Genomic DNA, 21,012 nt, shown 5'->3' with positions numbered 1-21,012 from the left:
TGACACAAAGCAAATTCTCAGCTCAGGGCTCCCCTTAGCCCTGAACATAGCCCAGGAGTTGACCCTCAGCTACGAGTTTACTCTTAAGCTCAGGGCTATATGGTTCACACTGCATTTCTACTAGCCCTGGGTTAAGTGTCAGTTGGAACATGCAGCTAATGTTAACATCATAAGTGTCCCATCGGCCATATACAAGATGGTGTGTATCTTCCCATTTGGTCAAAAGAAGTAAGTAGAAAAAGTCAGCTATTTAAAAAAAAATACTGTATTTTATTATCAACAAATGGCATTAAATACCCCAATAAAATAGGGATGCATGATCTGGATTTATTTCAGCTGATAACAATAACCAATAATGACCTTCTTCTCATGGTCGATGCCCACAAGATTACAGATAATTGCACAATTTTGTATTTTAAAAAGAAGTTCATCGCCTGTAGTTCATGCACACCTGAGGCTAAGACAGGTTATGAAAGTCAATAAATTCAACCCAGAAGATAATAAACAGGAACACAGTGGGTAACACAGTTCTTCCTTCCAATAAACAGCTACACAGCTCCACCAGGGCATCTCAAACAGAAGACATTAGAGCCCACAGTGAGAAGACATTTGAATTCTTAGAGTGGACAGGTTGCTTCTAACATAGTTATGATGGTGACCTTAAGTGACCAGATGAGCTTACAAAACCATTGTAGTGGAGTTTGACTTACCTCATTGATGAGGAACTGCAGCTGAAGAACAGCCGCTCCGCTCTCATGCTGACAGTAGCAATCCACCCCTGGTCGTCCCAGTCTGATGACACCATAAAGTCAAGGAAGTATATGGAAGGGAACTACAGGCAAATCATCAGAATACAGGCACATGTTGTGTATGTACATATTGCGGTGGGAAAGACATTAAAAGAAACATCCAGCTAACACTTGAAGTTGGAGTCAGAGAAAGGGTAAAGAGCCAGAGGGCACAGAATTAGTTTTTTCACCTACTGTAGTTGCTGTGTTTGAATCTTTGCTATGGTCTTTTATATTACTTTGTAGGTTGTATTTTGTAAGATGCACCTGCACCAACTGTGATTGCACAGAAGCCGAAATAGCACAAAACACTGCAAGGGACTTCTGACACTGGTCTGGTATAAGCAGGCAGGTAGTGTATTGTCAAATCCGGTTATAAAGGATGACTGAATTTTAAAAAAGTCTGTTGTGATGCTTGATGATTGCTGACACGCCCCCTACTGTGCTTCTCCTCCCACCTCGGGGAAGTCAGGTTCAAAGCCAAGCATCCATGCAAGCAAGCAAGGTGAGGAGCAAAACCACTGTGTGCCTGGTCGTACATTTTACCAGTGCTGTCAAAAACAGGAAGTACATGATCAAAAAGCACACCTGATCAGTTGAAGGGTGGATACATTAGTTCGTAAATGCACAAAGTTGCTGAGAGGCTCCGAAAAGTTTGCTAGAGGTCAAGTAAGTACTGTAAGTAAAGCTAATTTATATATAAATAAATAAATATTCATTTATAACTATCATTAATAAATGGTAAGACCAACAAGGACCAAGGACTAACAAACACTACTCAATACACACAGTCCAACATCAGAGAAGATTTCCGTGCCAGATTTTCATCGTGTACCTCCACGTGTACCTCCTCCTGGGTACCTCCAGCTTGGTTGTGCTATCCAACTAACACACAGGCTACTGGAAGCCTTCAGAGGGCACATCAATATCAAAAGTAAAACACTGAACTGGTATTCGTGATTGGTGGCAAAATGGAGTGTTGTTGTCCATTACTGTACTATCTCAATGTTTGTAAGTGATTTCCCAATATCTAGTAAACAACACATCCTAACATCGTACCCCTGCTTATGATTAGGATTAGGATGCTTCGTCAGGCCAAGGAGGAGGCCTACAGAAGTGGGGACAGAGTCCTGTACAACACGACCAGGAACACGCTGACAAAGGAGATCAAAGTGGCAAAGAGGTGTTACACTGAGAAGCTGAAGAACAGTTTCTCAGCTAACAAGCCTGCGTCAGTGTGGAGAGGTCTACAGGAGATCACCAACTACAGGAGACCATCCCCCCACATTGCAGTGAACCGGGAACTGGCTGACGACCTGAATGTCTTCTACTGCAGGTTTGAGAAGCCAACATTCACACCCATCACCCACTCCAACATCAAACAAACCTCATCACCCCCCTCACCCCTCCCTACTGACCCCCCACCATCACTCAGGATCTGTGAAGAGGATGTGTGTCAGCTCTTCAGGCAACAGAAGACCAGGAAAGCTCCAGGCCCAGACGGCGTGTCACCCTCCTGTCTGAAGGTCTGTGCTGACCAGCTGGCCCCCATCTTCACCCAGATCTTCAACAGATCACTGGAGCTGTGTGAAGTCCCCTCCTGCTTCAAAAGCTCCACAATAATCCCGGTCCCCAAGAAACCGGCAATTTCTGGACTAAATGACTACAGGCCCGTAGCCCTGACGTCTGTGGTCATGAAGTCCTTTGAGAGACTGGTGTTGAGCCACCTGAAGGACATCACAGGCCCCCTGCTGGACCCCCTGCAGTTTGCATACCGGGCAAACAGGTCAGTGGATGATGCAATCAACATGGGTCTGCATTACATCCTGCAACACCTTGACTCCCCAGGGACATATGCTAGGATCCTGTTTGTGGACTTCAGCTCGGCGTTCAACACCATCATCCCAGACATCCTCCACTCCAAACTCACCCAGCTCACCGTCCCAGCCTCCACCTGTCAGTGGATCACAAACTTCCTGACAGACAGGAGGCAGCAGGTGAGGTTGGGGAAAATCACATCCAGCACCCGGTCAATCAGCACAGGCGCCCCCCAGGGATGTGTGCTCTCCCCACTGCTCTTCTCCCTATATACCAACGACTGCACCTCGAGAGACCCATCTGTCAAACTCCTGAAGTTTGCAGACGACACAACGGTCATCGGCCTCATCCGTGACGGTGACGAGTCTGCTTACAGACGGGAGGTGGAACAGCTGGCCCTCTGGTGTGGTCAGAACAATTTGGAGCTGAACACGCTCAAAACTGTGGAGATGACAGTGGACTTCAGGAGTAGCCCCCCTATACTGTCCCCCATCACCATTTTAAATAACTCCGTGTCTGCTGTGGAAACCTTCAGGTTTCTGGGATCTTCCATCTCCCAGGACCTAAAGTGGTCTCTCAACATAGACTCCATAAACAAAAAGGCCCAGCAGAGGATGTACTTCCTGCGTCAGCTCAGGAAGTTCAACCTGCCCCAGGAGCTGCTGATCCAGTTCTACACAGCAATAGTTCAGTCTGTTCTCTGCACCTCCATCACCGTCTGGTTTGGATCAGCCACCAAACAGGACAGGAAAAGACTGACACGGACAATAAGGTCTGCAGAAAAAATCATTGGTGCTAAACTGCCCACCATCCAGGACCTGTACTCATCCAGAGTCAGGAAACGGGCAGGAAACATCTCTGCAGACCCATCACACCCTGGACACAATCTGTTTGAACTTCTCCCCTCCGGCAGGCGCTACAGAACACTGTTCGCCAAAACAACCAGACATAAGAACAGTTTCTTCCCCCAGGCCGTCGCACTGATGAACACTTGATCAGTCACCCAGTGTCAGTAACCCCCCTGACTCCAAAAACCATCCACTCATAGTCTTTACATTCACAGACCAAATTGCACTTTATATGTATATATATATTTATATATTTCTACCTGTACATAACTGAACAACACATATCCACACTGTAAATAATATAATATAAATATACTTAAATATATATTTATATATTTATAATAGTCCGGACTTCTGAACACTTTTTAACTCACTGTTCTTTGTTGTTCTTGTTCCTTCTAGTTGAATGTTGTTATGTTTGTTTATGTTCATGTCTATGTCTATGTACATTGTGTGCGAAGAAAAACCAAGTCAAATTCCTTGTTTGTGTTTCACATACTTGGCCAATAAAGCTGATTCTGATTCTGATTCTGATTCTGATTCTGATTCTGATTCTGATTCTGATGATTACTGTATTTACTGAATGTGTACATGAGATCAACAATAACATTTACATGCAAACTGGTTAAAAAAAGAGGGTTATCGGAGGAAGTAAAATCCCCGAGCACATCCTTCAAAGCAGGTGGAAATCAGCAGGAGGGGGAAATGACACAACATGAAAACAGAGCCAGTTGGATCTGGTACAGGAGCAGCTATTTAATCACTATAGGTTTCATAACGTTGCCAACATTGCTTGAGATACAGCACAGAAGCACATGTAATCAGTCCTGCAATAAACAAAATGGCCCTGTTATGCCTCAGTATTCATTAGCATCATAAACCAGGTAATTTAGACGTTTCAGTCGTGATGTTACGGCAGTCAGTATGAACGAAAACCGAGTAAATGTATAGAATTGGTTATTCTTGTAAAGCACATTACAACTTGAATAGTTTAAAAGTAAGTAATGTAACTTACACATTTTATTATCAAAGCAGATTTGTATAATTAATCTGTTCGTATAAAACGCTATTATTCATTACTAAAGCAGTTTTCATATAGCATGGTGATAACTTTTTTTGTCTTCAAGAATGAGAGGAACTGATTTATACTTTGCTATACAACTTTAAATTTTTCATCACTTCATGGACTAGGCAGTTTTTATGCTTTGTTGTGATTGCAGGTGCATACCAAATGTATTAGTGTTACAATACAAATTTAGGATGACCCCACTCAATCCCTTTCTCCCTCCAGGGATTTGTGTCGACCTCACTAGGCATCAACGGCTTCCCACACCTTGAAAACAGCTCTAGGCAAAGTGATTGTATAAGAGTTATCACGTTTTTTTTTTTTAGTTGTCTGACAGTGCAGAAAATTTGTCGGCGAGAACAAAGCGCATGCTTAGTTTTAATGAAACACAATATGATTAGAAAAAGAACAAAGGAATAACCCGCTGCAAAGGAACCGGGCCAAGAGAGGAGGGAGAGGTAGCTGCTTTCCTAATGTTTTGTGTTACGGACACAGATGTATGAAAGAAACATATTCTCATATAAATAGTGTTTTCAGGTTCCTCTATATGTTAGTGTGTACACACATATCGCATATCTAGTTGCAAATCATTTCACAGACAACAAAAGATAGACAGTGATTTGTTTAAATCTGAAAAGATAGTCAAATTAAGTACAACTCATTGATTAGAAAAGCAGAACTACAAAATAATAAAGGTTTTCAAAGGAATTCAAAGCTTGGATTCCACACAAACAATGCTAGCTGTGTTAAGTAATGCGTTACATACAGCAGATATGCTTGAGAACTCAATCAGAAATCCAACAGATTGACGATATGCAGAGTGAGCACCTCTCATTTCAGTTTCACCATGTACTTGGAAACCAACAGGGCAGAAGCATCCAGACAGTCTTGCTAGACTGACTTATCACAACGACGGCAGCAGCAGCCACGGACTCTGATATGGTGAATTGTTGAACCGGGCAGCAGATCTCAGGTGCACTGGGGAGGAAAGACTCAGATAGTTCATGGTTCAAAATGCTGCTTATGACCCTGGGAAAGTTTCCAAAGTAATTCTTAACTTTTGTAAAAATGCGCCTAAATAAACATGCATGCAACAAGCATTTTTAGGATGCTTTTTTTTAGTATTTGGAGAACTAAGATTGTATATGGTTATAGCTTCTATATGTACAATATACTGCATGATATAAAAATCATTGTCATATAGCTTTACAAGCTTACTAATTCGCTAATCTTAAAATACACAAAATGAGTGTGTATTTTGTAATACAGATAATAACATGTGTTATAAATGTGGAGTTCATGGATGTGTCTGAATCTATTTCTTTAAATAATATTAGACTATGTAATTTATACTCTAAAAATATGTTCTTTACCCAGTAGAATCAAGTTTGAATGAGTGCCCAGTACCACACAGTTTGATATTTTAGCATTAAAGTTTAGCAAGGTGACGGCCCTGAGAATTTCCCATGTAATTAAGAAACATCACAATGACTGAATAATGGTCAAAGTTAGCTTGAAAACCACTTGGTGGTTGTGTTAAATGTAATAAATACAGTTACTACACACACAAATGTTGTTTAGATCTCTATGTCTTGTGGTGTGCATAGACATTTTGTCTGGTCCACCCACTGATATGAAGGAAAAAAATAACTAAAATACTTTTCAGTTCACCACATTGCATACATCAGCTATGCTATAGTGATACACTGACTATTGTTGTTTACATTTCAGCCAGTGGAGTTTCTATTAATATTGAGATTAATTCACATGCTTACATTAGGTTGTTAAAAAAACACTTTCAATTCCAGTAAAAAAAACAAAAACATTGGATTAATGCAGGCTAAAACCACAGTCCATGAAAATAACACATGCACAGAACAACACTGTTTCTTTAAAAAACCTGTCAAAAAGGAATTTTACAATTGATTTCACTTCTGTCTCTCTATCTGTCAACTCTTTTTCACTCACTGTTATCCAAAGCTACTGAACTACATCAGTGAGGGGAAAATAAAAGAAAAAAGTCGAAAACCAAATACTTAAGCTTACTCTGAGCAGAGAGGCCTTTTGTGCTCATGCACCCACGCTGAGCCACCAAATGGAAAGAAAAATCCGTTTTTTGACCTGTGGCAATACACTGAACACAGGGAACAGGCAGGTCCGCTTAGTCAGGCAGTCTATATGTATTTTACCTTGAATACCCACACAGCGGGTGACTTCCAGTACAAAAGACTTAAATAAAAACGAGTCAGAGGTGGCTGCTCTGAGTGCGTTACAAAGTGTCAGTATTGACAAACTGAGTTAGGTATGGCACAGCTGATGCTATAACGGGTTTGATACACAAGCCAACACTGGTGTAGCTTTCTGCATTGACCAGTTTTCACCTCTACAATCAGAATAATTTCAAAGATGCTAAACAATCACATGTAATTTTACATAATGTTGTCAAATCAGACAGATTCGGGCTCAAAATTCAGTTGTCAAAAACCGAATTATTATTTTCGTTTCGTTTAATTAATCTAGATTTTTGTCTTATAGTGTCTATTCTTCTTGGTATTTTATAAGATTAAAATATTACTGGCTATGATTTTGTTTTCTTTTCCCTGTTTTGTTGATCCTCTTTGTGAAGTGCTTCTTTGTTAAATATTGAAAAAAAATAAATTAATTAAATATCACACAAGCCTTGGTCTAGACCAATGTGTGTATAAAATGTACAGTGTGTATTTGCACATTTCTTTCTGAAAACATATACTGTATTGTAAATTGTATTATCTTGCTGTGGACGAATCCATTTGTTCTCAAGGAGGGCAAAAACACTGATTTTCCATTGAAGGCGAAGAGCAACAGATCTTTAGAAGTGGCCAGAATTTATTAAAATACAATGACCGTCTCTTGGTCAAGTCACTCAAGGAAGAGTGTGCGGGAGTGTGTGTGTGTGTGTGTGTGTGTGTGTGTGTGTGTGCGATTCAAGGGCTGATTTGAAAGGGAGTATTGGCGACAGACTTACAGTAAATCATCTCTCTGTCAGTCTGGATCATTCTCTCCCTGACAGGCAAGTCTTTGTACACACCCTATTCAAATTCACATCACACTCGGGACTGCATTAAAACACATAAGACGCTGTCAAAACACAAAGCTGATGTGAAGGTGAAGTCGCCCACATCCATACAGGAGACAATCACTGTATTACTGCCAGCTGACAGGAGAGAATGCCAATGAGAAATTGCTGAACCTGGCCTGATGTATTTGAAGATTTTTTCAGTGAAAACCAACCAAGTGACAGCTAATAAATGTCATGAATTTAAATTGAAACACATGTTGTTGTTGCACCATTGGCTGTATATAAAGATGGAGGACATGACAGCTCTCTGTAAGTGAAGCCAAAACAACCCAATCGCCCGCTGGTGGCTGCAGAAAAGGTCATATATCCTGACCCCTCCATGTTAGCAGATGGGACATGGGTCAAACTAAAAACTACGCATAATGGCAGCGTTCGATTCTTGGATATTTTGGGTTCATTTTTGTACAGTAGGAGGAAGGAAAAATGCATGGTACAGCTTCAAATCCGTCAATTTATGGCATCCATATTTGCCTCTGGGGTGAAGAGGGGAAACAACTGAACAATGTATTTTTTTCACTCAAAACATCTTAAAAGTAATATTGTTGTAATATTCATGCAGTTTCTTAATTATGAGACTTGTTGGTGTAACTAAAATGGTAAGAAAAGACAAGATGGGAAAGCATTTACTGTCAAAGGGAAATGTTTAATAACTCAGTGATGTGAAGATCAGTCATATTCAGTACTGTGAATCAATTAGTTCAGCATCTATATCCTTCTTGTATCCACATCTTAGTGGAGGACACACCGTCAAAACCAGCACTTTTAAATCTGAGGTTATTTTCTGCTTCATAGCTTGAGGAAAATCAGTTACAGCATTCATTAACCAACAAAAAAACAACTCTTGTTATTTGAGACAGCTGGCTAAACGTTCTGGTTTATGTGCTGTATTCTATGATTGTTTTTTCCTACGTGTATTTCATTTTTATTCAGTGTTGCAATGATCAGCTAAAATGAAATTAAAAAGTTGCATAAAAGTGGATTCAAGATGCATTTATCCAAAATTGTAGTCACATTAAATGTACCTTTGAGTGATCTAAATGGACAAACTCTTTCACACTCAACAACACTTTATATCTTTAAGAGTGATAAAGGAAATAAGGCACACATCTGCTTTATTACGGTGCAATAAGGTCATGAAGGCATTGTTTGCACGTGTGGCTTTAAGATAACAACACCTGCGTAGTTGCATTGGTAAAACAACAGGGCAAACAGCTACGATTTTTGATAAATTATCACCAACTTACCCTGCTGTGGATAAACAACCAAATTAGTTGCCAAATGAATCTAGAGCTGCACACAATGGGCTCCAATCATGAGCGTGTATTTATCTCAGCGGGGAAAACAACAGATACAGTAAGTCCGTTTCAAGAAACAGTGACAAATGTTTTTGATTGCTCTGCAACGATGACAAGCAAAGACAACAGAGGAAGGGACAGGGAGGAGAGCATTTTAATTGCCTCGCAGTGGACGAAAATTACTTGTGCCTTAATTATTCATGTAAGCAACATTTAAGGCACCATCAAATGAGGAGAGGCCAATCAGTTACTTTCAGCAGTAAATCAACATTTGCAGGGCTTTCATCTACATGGTGTTTGATGAACAAACACCATAACAAAGCATGAGGAACTTATTATAAAGGAGTTTCCTACTTCAAGCTGATACACAACTGACAACTTATAAAGATAAATCATCAAGGGGCATACTCTTACTTTGACTCTTTGTTCTCCATCAACCATTGTTTGTTCTCACATTTGAACTTGTTTGACTCCGACATCAACCCCTATGGTTGCCTGTCAAGTCATTGGTGTGACAAAAAAAAAGCATCCTTCCTACAGTTGGTTAAGATGACATTTACAATCCTGACAAACTACATGTTTCAAACTCAGGCAATATCTAGAATTACTCCTTCTTTCACCACTTTCCTGCTCTATAACAGACCCCCTGTTGTTTTTTTAATAGTGAGCAGCAAATTTAGTTTTCAGACATGTTCCCGGCTCGGTTTTTTAGCACAATATTTTGTATGTAGCTGCCTATTCAAGGTTATTTTAAGGGGTTCTAGTTTAAAGAAAAATATCAGCTTGAAAAAATTAAAAAGTCAGCTGGAGACAGCATTTAAAATCCACCTATCAATCTAAGGTTTGCTTCATTAGTAAGTTAGCTAGAGCTGATTAAATCTGAAAAAGGACTGCTGTGATTTTAAAATCAAATCTTTGCCCTTTTAATATATTAAACTCATGAAGTTCTCACAAACTTTACTACACAAAACTGAATACACATTGCAGCCCACAAGCTCCACTCAAGTCCTTGTCAAGCATGCAAAAGCTAAAAATATGTGATGACGTGGACAATGATGACTAAGTGGATGAAAAAACAAGCCTTCAGCACCTCCTTTATGTAATATTTAATTACTGTTATGGCAAAAACAGAATCAATTTAATAATTCAACAACATGCGGATGACATGGGACACATAAAGGAAATGGTAGTTGGAAAAAGTGTTTACTCACTTACTAAGTGTACTCAGTATCAAGCTTGAAACCAGAGTTTAGACTAACATCCCACATTTTACTAAAGAAAGGCTTTATCCTTAAGGCTGAAACATGTTGCCAGTCACGTGGTCTGCCGTGTCTGGTTTCCTCTCAGTCCCTGACAGCTGAATCTGACTGTGACAGACCTCGCTGCAGTCACCTGGTATTTTCATCCTGCTCTGTCAACCCCACACCCATTATCTGCCTTGTTTTTTTAACAAAGTGGATGCAGGATTTGACAGAGCAAGGACGTAAGAATGACTGATAATTACAGCATCCATAACAGTGTAGATACTTATATCACGGCTAAAATTAGCTACGTCCATATGTTCCTACCATATGATTCGAATGTAAGTGAGGAATGCAGGGCGTATAAATATATTTTAATTTTTTTATTCAAAACACCTTATGGATATGTGGTGTGATATGATGGCTAGCAAAGTGTTTTCAGCCTCATTTAACACTCTCATTTGTGTGATAACACATGGAGCACATGGTGAACATCTCCCATGTGCACAGTTTGTTTAAGAGTGTAAATGTATGTTTCTTTCGGTATATTTGTTCAAGTGTGTGCGCTAAGCCGTATTTGTGTGTCAATGTGTGTGTGTGTGGTTAGTGCTGCATTGGCTGTTATGCCTAGTTTATACATGAAAGCTGTATGAGTCTAGAAAACCCTGGCACAACTTGAGGTTAAATTGACTTCAAACATAAACCTCTACTGCTTGGTTGGATACATGGTGTGCCAGTCAGTAGCATACAGTATAATGGTGTGTTTTCTGTGAAGGTTATATGGTAAATCTCCTTCAGCAACGTCGTCTCCCTCTGGACTAATGAGCAACCAAAAATCAAATCCATTTTTTGACCTTTTACATTTTTGAATTTATGTGTTGAAAATCACTTTCACCATGAACAGCTACAACACTCTCCCCAGACTAAACATCTGATCTCGTCTTTGCTGGCACAGAAAATGAATACAACCTTTTCTCAGTTATAATCACCACTTTGTTGTTAGTATGCAGCATCACATTCACATTTTTCCCCCGAAAAACTATACGTCATCCTCAGATTTTTCTTATGTCAAACAACAGATGGGGAAAAAACTGCATCCAGTAAAAAAACGGGCTGAGATGTGAATCTGACTGAATAGTTCAGTGACTGCGATTGTAATAGCCAACTTCCATTATTTTGTCAGACTTGGATTACTGCGTATTCTTCCTTGTAATTTTACTTTGTGCAGAAAGTTTGATTTACCTGCAATAGATAACAACTACATGCCAGCATCTTCCCACTGTTTTCAAATAAATTGTTGATTTTGGTGTGTTTGGTGGAGGGGTGGGGTTCACAGACTGGCAATCACAATCATGTTTGAAATAAACTCAAAAGATTAGATAATGTGATGATTGCCACACTATGATGGAGACATTGTTAATCCTACAGGTCGCTGAGTTTGGGAATTAACTCCCAACATGTGATAATTGCATAATTCAGCTTAATAATTGTGTTTTGCAAATCCCTCAAACGTTTGTTTATCAACAACATGAGCCTGGTTTCAGTGTTAAACTGGATTAACTTTTCCTGAACTCTGCTATTCGCCTCATTTTTTTTAGTCACAGTCGCTCGCTGTCTACAGTCTAATCTCTGTATTTCTGTCTACTGTCACCACATCACATAACTGGAGTATGTAACGGCAACAAATGCAATATTTTTATGTTTTGTATGGTTGACTTGAGCAGAGTTGTGGGCTGTTGGATTGGAATTTCTTTTTAAAGGTGAGTCATATACATTTTATGATATGTGATGAGTTTATTAATATGGCAATAGGAAAGAAGATACCACCAGTTGAGTCTTGATGCTACTTTAGCTTGGAATTTTTTGCATTTTGATGTGTTCAGGAAGCAACTATGGAGAGAAAATACTCAATTTAACTTGTTTTGCTTTTCAAATCAGTGTTATTTGTGAAATTACAGCAAAACTCAGGTAATATAGTGTGTGAGTCCACTCTTAACCTTATCAACAAAAATAATTCACATTCATTTGGCCATTACCGCCTACGATCACAACTGAATGGTGAAGTCAAATGTGGTAGTGCATTAAGCTGCAGCTCTTCTAACAGGTGCAGGAGCCTGGACTTCTTTTTCAGTCGTTTTGGCAATTTGAGGACTTATATCCATTACAGACATACAATAAAAGCTTTAAAGAGAACTGTGTTCTTCTGCCTCATGTTTGTTCTATTAGGAATCTCAGCTTATCAGCACTGCTGTGATGGACTCTTGCTAGACATGCCTCTACCAAACATGTACTGTATCCAAAATTGCATACAATGACCTAAATGCTCAATATGTGTGCTTCTGCTCATAGGGCTGGGCATCATTAAAAATACATAGATACCAGTACCAATTTCTTGACTTCAATACCAGGTCCTGAAAAAATATGTTTTCTATATTAAATTTTATGAAATCCATTTCCACAAAATATTACACTTCACATACACTTGGTGAGCCCTTCTGGGCGTAACCTATCATTTTTCCTTCAAGTCAAGAGACAGCTAATCACCTGCACCATTAAATCTTGGCAAAACAAGCATGCTGCATGCTCACTGTCTCACTGACGCTGATGAGGTTAACTCCTTAGATTTGAAATTTGGTATTGAATGACAGGACATTTTTGGATACTCCATAGTATCTAGGCAATTCGTTCTGTACCATAGAAGTATTGATGTTACAGCCTGTCAAGTTCTGTGGTGGATTTTTGTGTTTTGGTGTTTTTTTTCTGTCTGTTGTGCTTGCAGAGGTGCACTAAGAGGCCGGGCGGAGTTTTCCCTTCACCGGAGTTGCTGACGCACACACACCTGCAGCAGGTTGGCATTCAGCGCCTGCTGAAAAGCCCTGGTCTCCAGGCTACCTGCTGCCAGATGATTTCGTCAGTTCGACGTGGTATATGTCGCTTCACAAAGCCTCTTGTCAGTGTTTTTGTGTTTTCTCTTTGAGATCTAATTGTCGTTTGTTCTACCTCCAGCGATCACCTGCGTTCCCAGCTACCAGTGGCTCCGCATCTAGCAACCCAGCTCTCAGCACCTCTGCAGCCAACACCCTCGCCCTGAGCTTACCTGAGCCGCCACACGCTACACTATCCACCAGCGCCACAGTAAGCAACCTCTCCTCCAACACCTCCCTCCTCTCCAACGGACTCTCCAGCCAGAGTTTCTCTCCACCTTCTCCTGCATATTTCTTGTGAAGTATCAATAAATCTTCCTGCACTCTACTCCTGCCTCGTTGTCCGATTTTGGGTCCTACCAAGCACCACACAGCGTAACAACTGAAGTTTGATACCCAGTCCTACTGCTCAACATACTTTTGTGTGAATAAACAGCAGTGTGTATCTTTTTGGACGTACTTCTCAGCACGTATTCCTTGCCTGTTGGAGAAGTGTAACCAAGATAGCCCATGCCAACAATTAACTAATTTAACAACATATTAAAGTGAGACCTTATACTTGTGAAGCAGTTTTAGACATTGCCATTGTCTGTTATGTTGTTGTCATTGTCCCAATAGCACTGTATAGTATGTATACAGTGCTATTTATGCTAGCATATTGTCAAGTGCTTTTGGATGTACTAAAAAACAAAAAAATCTCACGTACTGTTTAGCGTACTAAATAGTATGTTGGTATGGAGTATCAGACGCATGGATGGATTTTCTGTGTTGAAGACGGAAGCTGACAGTTGACCTAAATCCAGTTTGCAAAACACTCGATGACATTTCAGATGCTACTACTATGTTTTTGTACACGCAGTGGTTTTAATATCTTGGGCTGTGCTGCTGTTCAAAGTGCTGACTTTTAACTTCATCTACATTAGAGCCATTAAAATGCCTGACGATTACACCACAGTGGTCTCCATATGAATTGATCCCAATGTGACACCTGGTTTCTCAGTCTAATTGACCTGCTATCCACTCATACTCTCCTCATCTCCCCCATCCACACTCACAATCTCTCCTTCATCCCGTATGAATTACTCTGGTCCTGCCTCTATTACTGATTCTCTCCCTCTTTGTGTGTGTGTGTGTGTGTGTGTGTGTGTGTGAAGGGGGTGTATAATAACTGTTTTGTTTGTGTTTAATAATGCTGGTGGAGCAGTGGGGACACAGCTGGGCAATTTAGATTTGAGTATAAACATCTCACAGAGGAGTGGGTACATTAAAAGGTGTGTGTGCAGAGTGTGTGCGAGTGTGTGTCTATGTGTGTGTTTGTGTGGGTGACCAGCTGCCTGTTTGTGTTGGTACATACTTTATATAGCTTTGTAAATTTGCGTTTTATTATGTTTCCTTACCAAGTGAGTTAGCTGACAGATCCACCTGCAGTCTCGTAAAAATTCTATTGGCCTTGATCTCTTACATGCAGGTGATGACTTGACTTACAAACCCACACATATAAAATAAAATACATGTATTTACAAATGTAGATGTCATGTAAGCGCATATTCAGCATGTGAAAAAAATTGCGTAAAATATTTGGCCTTCTCTAACTGTCTATTTAGACAAAAGTAGCTAAGTGCAGGTCATTCTTTTGAGCCAGCAACTATCTAGTTACCCATTTGAAGTGACGGGTGGATTTTATTGGCTGTGTCGTTATTTCCTTGTGTTAGTCAATCGCCATTTCTGGTTGACTTTTTGAGGTGGTGTTTTCTGTGGTGAACCTTTTCTTCCAGCTAACCCATTTAAACTAAAAACCATGTTTAAGTATGTTTTCTGGCTATATATAGTACATTATATCAGCTTTCAGGTTCAAGGCAAAAAAAGCCACCGTTGCTCCCACACACTGTATGTGCCAGGCAAACATATATTTACAAATATGTTTGGAAAAATCTATGTTCTGGGTCATCTGAGGAGGTGGCTGTGTCAATTGTAGCTTATCCAAAGATAATACAAGGTGTCGAGCAAACTGGCAGCTAACTCTGGACTGATATCAGTATATGTATGTGAGACGATGACCTCCTTACATTTCTGTCTTGAAAGAGCCATGAGAAAGAGTGTTCTCTGGCATGGAAGCATCCCTTACTTATGTTTTGACAGCTATGGTGCTCACTACCGAGAAAAGCTTTTTCCCTGCATGTGAGCTACTGCTCAGTCAAACAGTGAGAGGACAGCTGACAGCTGAAACTTTTGTTTGTTTTTGCTGGTGGATAATTTTAACAGGATTCTGTCAAACAATGTGTGATATCTGCATAATTAAAAATCCAGGCTGCTCATATAATCAGTTCACATGTGATTTGTTGGGAAAGAATAAGTCTGTCACAATCCATTGATTACTGTAAAGATTACGTCTTTTATCATAAACATATGCTTCTTTTCACTGTTCTCCTCTGATGTGATAAGAGCAGAGAGAAGAGAGATCTGTCTTGCTCAGGCTCTCATAATTTAAAAATATGTGCATGTTATTGGCTGTTTGACTCCCTCACATCATTGTGATTAGAATGCCAAAGCACATCTGCTCTCTGCCAACCCCGTCTTCCATGCCAAGGACACGCAGGCCCAATCTGTATTGAACGAATGTTCAGCTGATTTTCTTGGTCAAGACTGTTTTGTGTTGGGTGATTATATAGAATAAATCAAGACAAAAATGACTTTCAAAACGACTCTAATTTTCCAGTTTTCTCAAATACTGCACTTTTATTTCCTTTAAAAAAACTTCAGGCTCGCTATTCATTTCTGAACTGTAACTATCATTATTTTAATGCCTTGCCTTGTCCAGTATTTGAGTATATTTAGCACATTTCTTTTTTTTTTTTGTACGTCTAATTTTATTGTCCTTGTCATTATCTTTTCATTTTTGTTTTAAGGTATTTTCTACCTTATGTGAATGACTGGTTTGTTTCTGTAAATGTTCATGTACAGTATAAGCAAACTTGCCATACATTGCCTAAACATTTTCATGCCAACCACCATTAATATAGTGCACTGTAGCACGTGGTGAACCACATGATAAAGACAATTAACATTCATGTGCAAATGATACTAGGCTAGTGCAAAATTGCTTTACAAATGTGCAAAATGCAATTAAAACTTCAATCTTCTTGTTCCCACTATTTCTCTCTATCTCTCTTTCTCTCATTTAAAAAAACATAATCCTGTTATGACCTCCTTCTCAACTTGCAAACGTGGTGTTATGAATCAATATAATGTATTTTTAATTCCAATATGACATGAGTTATTACTGTAATAGTGCTGGATTGAGCATATGAATATCAAACTATCATCACTGCTGCGTGTTTTGTTATATAAAACACTGAATTGCAAATTAAAGTCTGGCAACATTGAACTCAGAATGCATAACACGACAGGACTTTCAAACACAACCTGCAGATTTGTAGCTTGTGTTTTCTCATCTTGCCACAGTGCACAATGTAAAAATAGATTTCTTATAAACATATAATGTAACAAGGGGTTAATGGGTGGTTAAGTCACTGATGTGATACATTAGCTTCCTAGAGTAAAGTTAAACATTTTTTCAATCATTCAGGGCACTGACATGAAGAGTTATTAGAGTTCTTTATCATCACAATGATTAGTTAGCCTTTAGCTAACAGCAGACAGTACAAGTGGTTTCCTCTAAAAATACACATTCATATTTCTGTTTCATTCAACAATGTTGATGTTATTTTTATCATTGGGCTGCATTTAGTATAAAATTTATAAAATGAAAGAAAAAAATGTATCCATCAGATCCGAGTTGTGTGGTATTGCATGGACCAATGCTTTACAACACTGCCAAGAATGACTGTTGTGTATAGGCAATTACACACAGACACACACGCCCAGGCGGCACACCATTTGTCCACTCTTGGCTGCATCTTAACGAGCGGCTCAGTGAGCAATTAACCTGCAGATAACCCGCTTTGAGGCAATACAATTGGTCCTCCAGAAGCTGGAAACATGTCTGCAGTAGAGACTCTTACAGGTCAGAGACAATGACTGCAAATGCAAAAGACTGAGGTTCCTCTCAAGCCAGCAAGAGAGAGAGGGTCGGGATAAGCCTGAAGCGATTCTGTCCACAAAGAGTATAAATTGTGTCGTGTCTTCAGCTAAAAGCGATTAAAGCTCCTATGCATGGAAATGCTGTGGCAGACAACAATTCACTCTGATTTGTTCAGGGCTCAAGAGGAACGGCGTCCCGTCGTCTCAGGGATGATAAAAACAATGCGTTTGGTCAATTTTCAATTCATTCAATTCTCGTTTCAAACTTTTTTTGTCAGCACTGATAGCTGAACTACTACTACAGACAATTGTATTTCAGTGTCTTGATTTATGAAGCTCAATAGATCATTGTTTTTTATGCCCTGACAACTGTAATTTAAATTTTTCATATTCTTTAAAACGAAAGCTACATGATATCAAAGGCGATATAACCACCTTTTTTTTTTTTTAATGTACCACACCAAAGCCATATGGTCAAATTTAAATAATTGTATGTATGACAAACTGTTAACACAAAAACAAAAAGGAGAGTCAATAGATGGCAGAAGGGCATTGTAAAGGACTGTCCTGTGGTTACTATATGTAACCACATCATGTATTTGAGGAAGTGTGTCCCCTCGGAGTTGCCACGAAAAATATGAAGCGTTAAAATGGGGAATTCAGTATGAACAGGGGCGGGTTAATGCTACATTGTGAATACAAAACAGATCTGTGTTGAAATCGGCAGGAGGAGAACTAGCAGGTTGTTAGCAGCCGGTGGAAACACATTCTTGCAGTGTGGTTGACTAAGGGAACAGATAACAGCACTAATAAGTTACAGCTAACAGAGCTAAACACTAAGACCACACGATATGGTAAAAATATATATATATATATATATATTGCAATTATTTTGACCGATATTACGATTGTGATTTGATTCCCGATTAGTGGGGATGATATTTTTTGCGCAACAATTTTCATTTTCACTTATAAACTAGTAATATCATGATAATGTGATATTTGTTGGAGTCTATACCAAAGAAACATGTTTTCTTCCATCTGGAGAATGAGATTTATAGGCCAGAGCAATTATGCAGGACCACAGTAATTTATCATAATGCTGATTTGTCACACATTTTACCTTAATTATGAAGTTGCTTCTCTTGCAATTGGATAATTGTTGGCCACATTGCTATTTCATTCATATTTATATGCAAGCACGTATAGATATAAGTCTGTAAAGTTTTTTAGTCTCCTGTACTGTCACCACAAGGAATCAAAAGAATATAGTTCTTGCACTGAGGCACATTCAGCCTTGAGAACAAAGAAAGTACATTTTCATGCTGCAGATACCCTATTTTTCAGGCTTCCAGTACTGTCAAAACCAATGATGTGAAGTGGTCCTCTATACATGGACATGATCATAAAATGTATATCTCTGTTGTTGTGTTTTGGGTTTCTGCTTATCTGAATACAAAACAGTAACCTGTATTCAAAAATAAACATCTCCACAATTAAATTAATGATAACATAATTAGTGTCAGGGCTTCTAATGAGCTGAATATTTGCACAGCTGGGGTGATGCCCAGTAAAGCATAGGGCAGCCAATGAGGATTCAGTGTGCTAATGTAATATTAATGGTCCAATGTAGACGTCCACACCTGCTGAGCAACGCAAACACAGCAGGTGATGAAATGGAAGGCCTTCAGTCAAATTTACAGTTTCAGTGCAGTTGGACGTTTGATACAAGTCAGTCCAGATCCATCACTGTGAAGCAGCAAATGAGCTGACAGGAATGCTCGGTAGATTTATATTGTATCTGACACACACACACACACATGCACACACACAAAACTCTATCCAATTCATGATTATAACCTTTATCTTAAACAAATTCAACCCAAACCCAGAATCAGATGTGAAGACAGGAAAAATAAACCACTTTCTCTGTGTTTTCATCTATGGTGAAACGTACTGTATTTTTAATCTCAAGCTGTGTACACAGGATATTTCTCAGCGGTAGAATGCACAAAACATTAATCCAAGCAGACACATACAATCTCATTCTGACCAGAAATACAGTTGTTTTACATCACCTGTGTTAAAATCATATCACCAACTTTTGGTGAGCATCTTTATCCTCATGCACACTACTGATTAAATAAATAAAACACCACAGACTCAGAAAATCAGCTCCTCCATCAGACACAGGCTGTCTGACATAGCTTGCTGCCCTCGATGTGAACCCTCTATAAAACAAGATTCCTGACAAAGTTAACCCAGGGGAAAACTCTGCTGTCTCAGTGACAATACGAGACCCTAACTTACTCTGCGAACACAAGCTCAGCTAAGCATGTGCGGGTATCTACCACATAGTTTTGTTAAACATATAATAGGAACAATGCAAGCATAGAGGAAAATGTATATTCTTTTAAAAGGGCTCCTTCAATATTATAAGCCACATCCATGTGTCTGTTCTTGGCCTGTGAAAAGCAGGATTTGGCTGTTTGTGGAGAACCATACTGACAAGCCCTGGAAGATTTTCTGCTCCAAAGACTTAAGAGTGGCTCTAACATCCCCCATGGGTGAAGGTGTAGCTGCTAAAATGTGTTAATATGAGCCATGTTGCTCCTCAGGCATTATGGGCCTCAGCTTTAGTTCCTCCTCCTTCCGCATGCTATGCCTGGTGAATCTGGGGACCTGCAGCCAATCACAGTGCATCTTAGGTTTTACTGTACTCACATTTTTTCTCCCAAGGTGGTGAAGACATGGCCCACGCTACTCTGACTCTGATTGGCTAGTATTTGTTGCCTTTGTTGTTTAGGTCGGTTAGGTTTAGGCATGAGGAGTGAGATTGGTTAGGGTTAGTGTAAGAATATTAGGTTAAGCAATAAGAGGCAGTTTAGAGCAGGTAATAGCTTCACCATCCTGGGAAGAAAAAAAAATACTGCTTACAGGAAAGCCTGGGTCTTCAACAGGGGTCCGTGGGTTAGGGTAGTTACTGCTGGGGGTCCATGAACACTGATGATACCCATGATTCCTCCTCAAGTGAGCAAGATAACCTCATGCTAAATCACTGTGCGGCACCTATCTATAACGGTGAACAAGTAGGCTGACTGTATTATTGAAGCACATTAGTTATCTGTATTATTATCAAACGTACAGACATTCTTGTGAGCCACAATGGATTTTTTTGTAACTTATTCAGCAAGCGTCATACCTTCCACCCCAGAAACCACCAGAGGAATTGCAGAGAGTGAGGCTAACACGCTTTACATTAGCCATGCTCTGTCAACTTGTATATACATGGCACTATGGGCTGCTCTACATTTTATTGTAGGAACAATTTAATATGCAACAGAATTTTATACAACCAACATATATATAATATTTATTGTGATCTCCCTGAAGTTTTAAAGCTTATACATCTGGTAAAAAAAGGACTGAAATACTGAAAAACAAACTGACTAAACATATTCTCCATCTACTCTTATTGTGTACTGTACGGTCTTACGGGGTAGGAGGTAGGGCAGGTCGTCCAGTAATCTGAAGGTCGCTGGTTCCAATCCCCAGCTCCCCCGGCTGCATGTCGAAGTATCCTCGAGCAAGATATTAAACCCCAAAACACTCCACATGAGCAGGTTGGCACCTTGCGTGGCAGCCTCTGCCATCAGTGTATGAATGTGTGTGTGAATGGGTGAATGTGACAAGTGTTGTAAGGCACTTTGAGCGGTCAGTAGACTGGAAAAGTGCAATAGAAATGCAAGTCAATTTACCATTTATGTTACTCCCCTCTCCCTGGGACATACTTGAGGTTGCAACAGCTGCTAATACAAGGTCCATGTGCTCCCACTGGAGAGTCACAAACAATCACACAGACACACATGCAGA

General features: G+C 39.6%; 1 protein-coding gene across 2 annotated transcripts in view; it reads right to left on the bottom strand.

Annotated features, from left to right (window-relative positions):
• The window catches only part of stxbp5l (syntaxin binding protein 5L), a 142,027-nt gene that overhangs the window by 72,605 nt on the left and 48,410 nt on the right, over positions 1-21,012 (bottom strand). For both annotated transcript variants that reach the window (XM_073473897.1, XM_073473898.1), the window contains exon 3: positions 711-792. In XM_073473897.1, the coding sequence (XP_073329998.1) occupies positions 711-792 (82 nt within the window). The remainder of the gene's footprint in view (positions 1-710; positions 793-21,012) is intronic.

The sequence above is a fragment of the Pagrus major genome, chromosome 9, assembly GCF_040436345.1.
Source record: "Pagrus major chromosome 9, Pma_NU_1.0".
In the NCBI taxonomy this organism is placed as follows: domain Eukaryota; kingdom Metazoa; phylum Chordata; class Actinopteri; order Spariformes; family Sparidae; genus Pagrus; species Pagrus major.
Note: the sequence above shows the minus strand (reverse complement) of the source record. Positions and strands in the feature narration are given on the sequence as shown.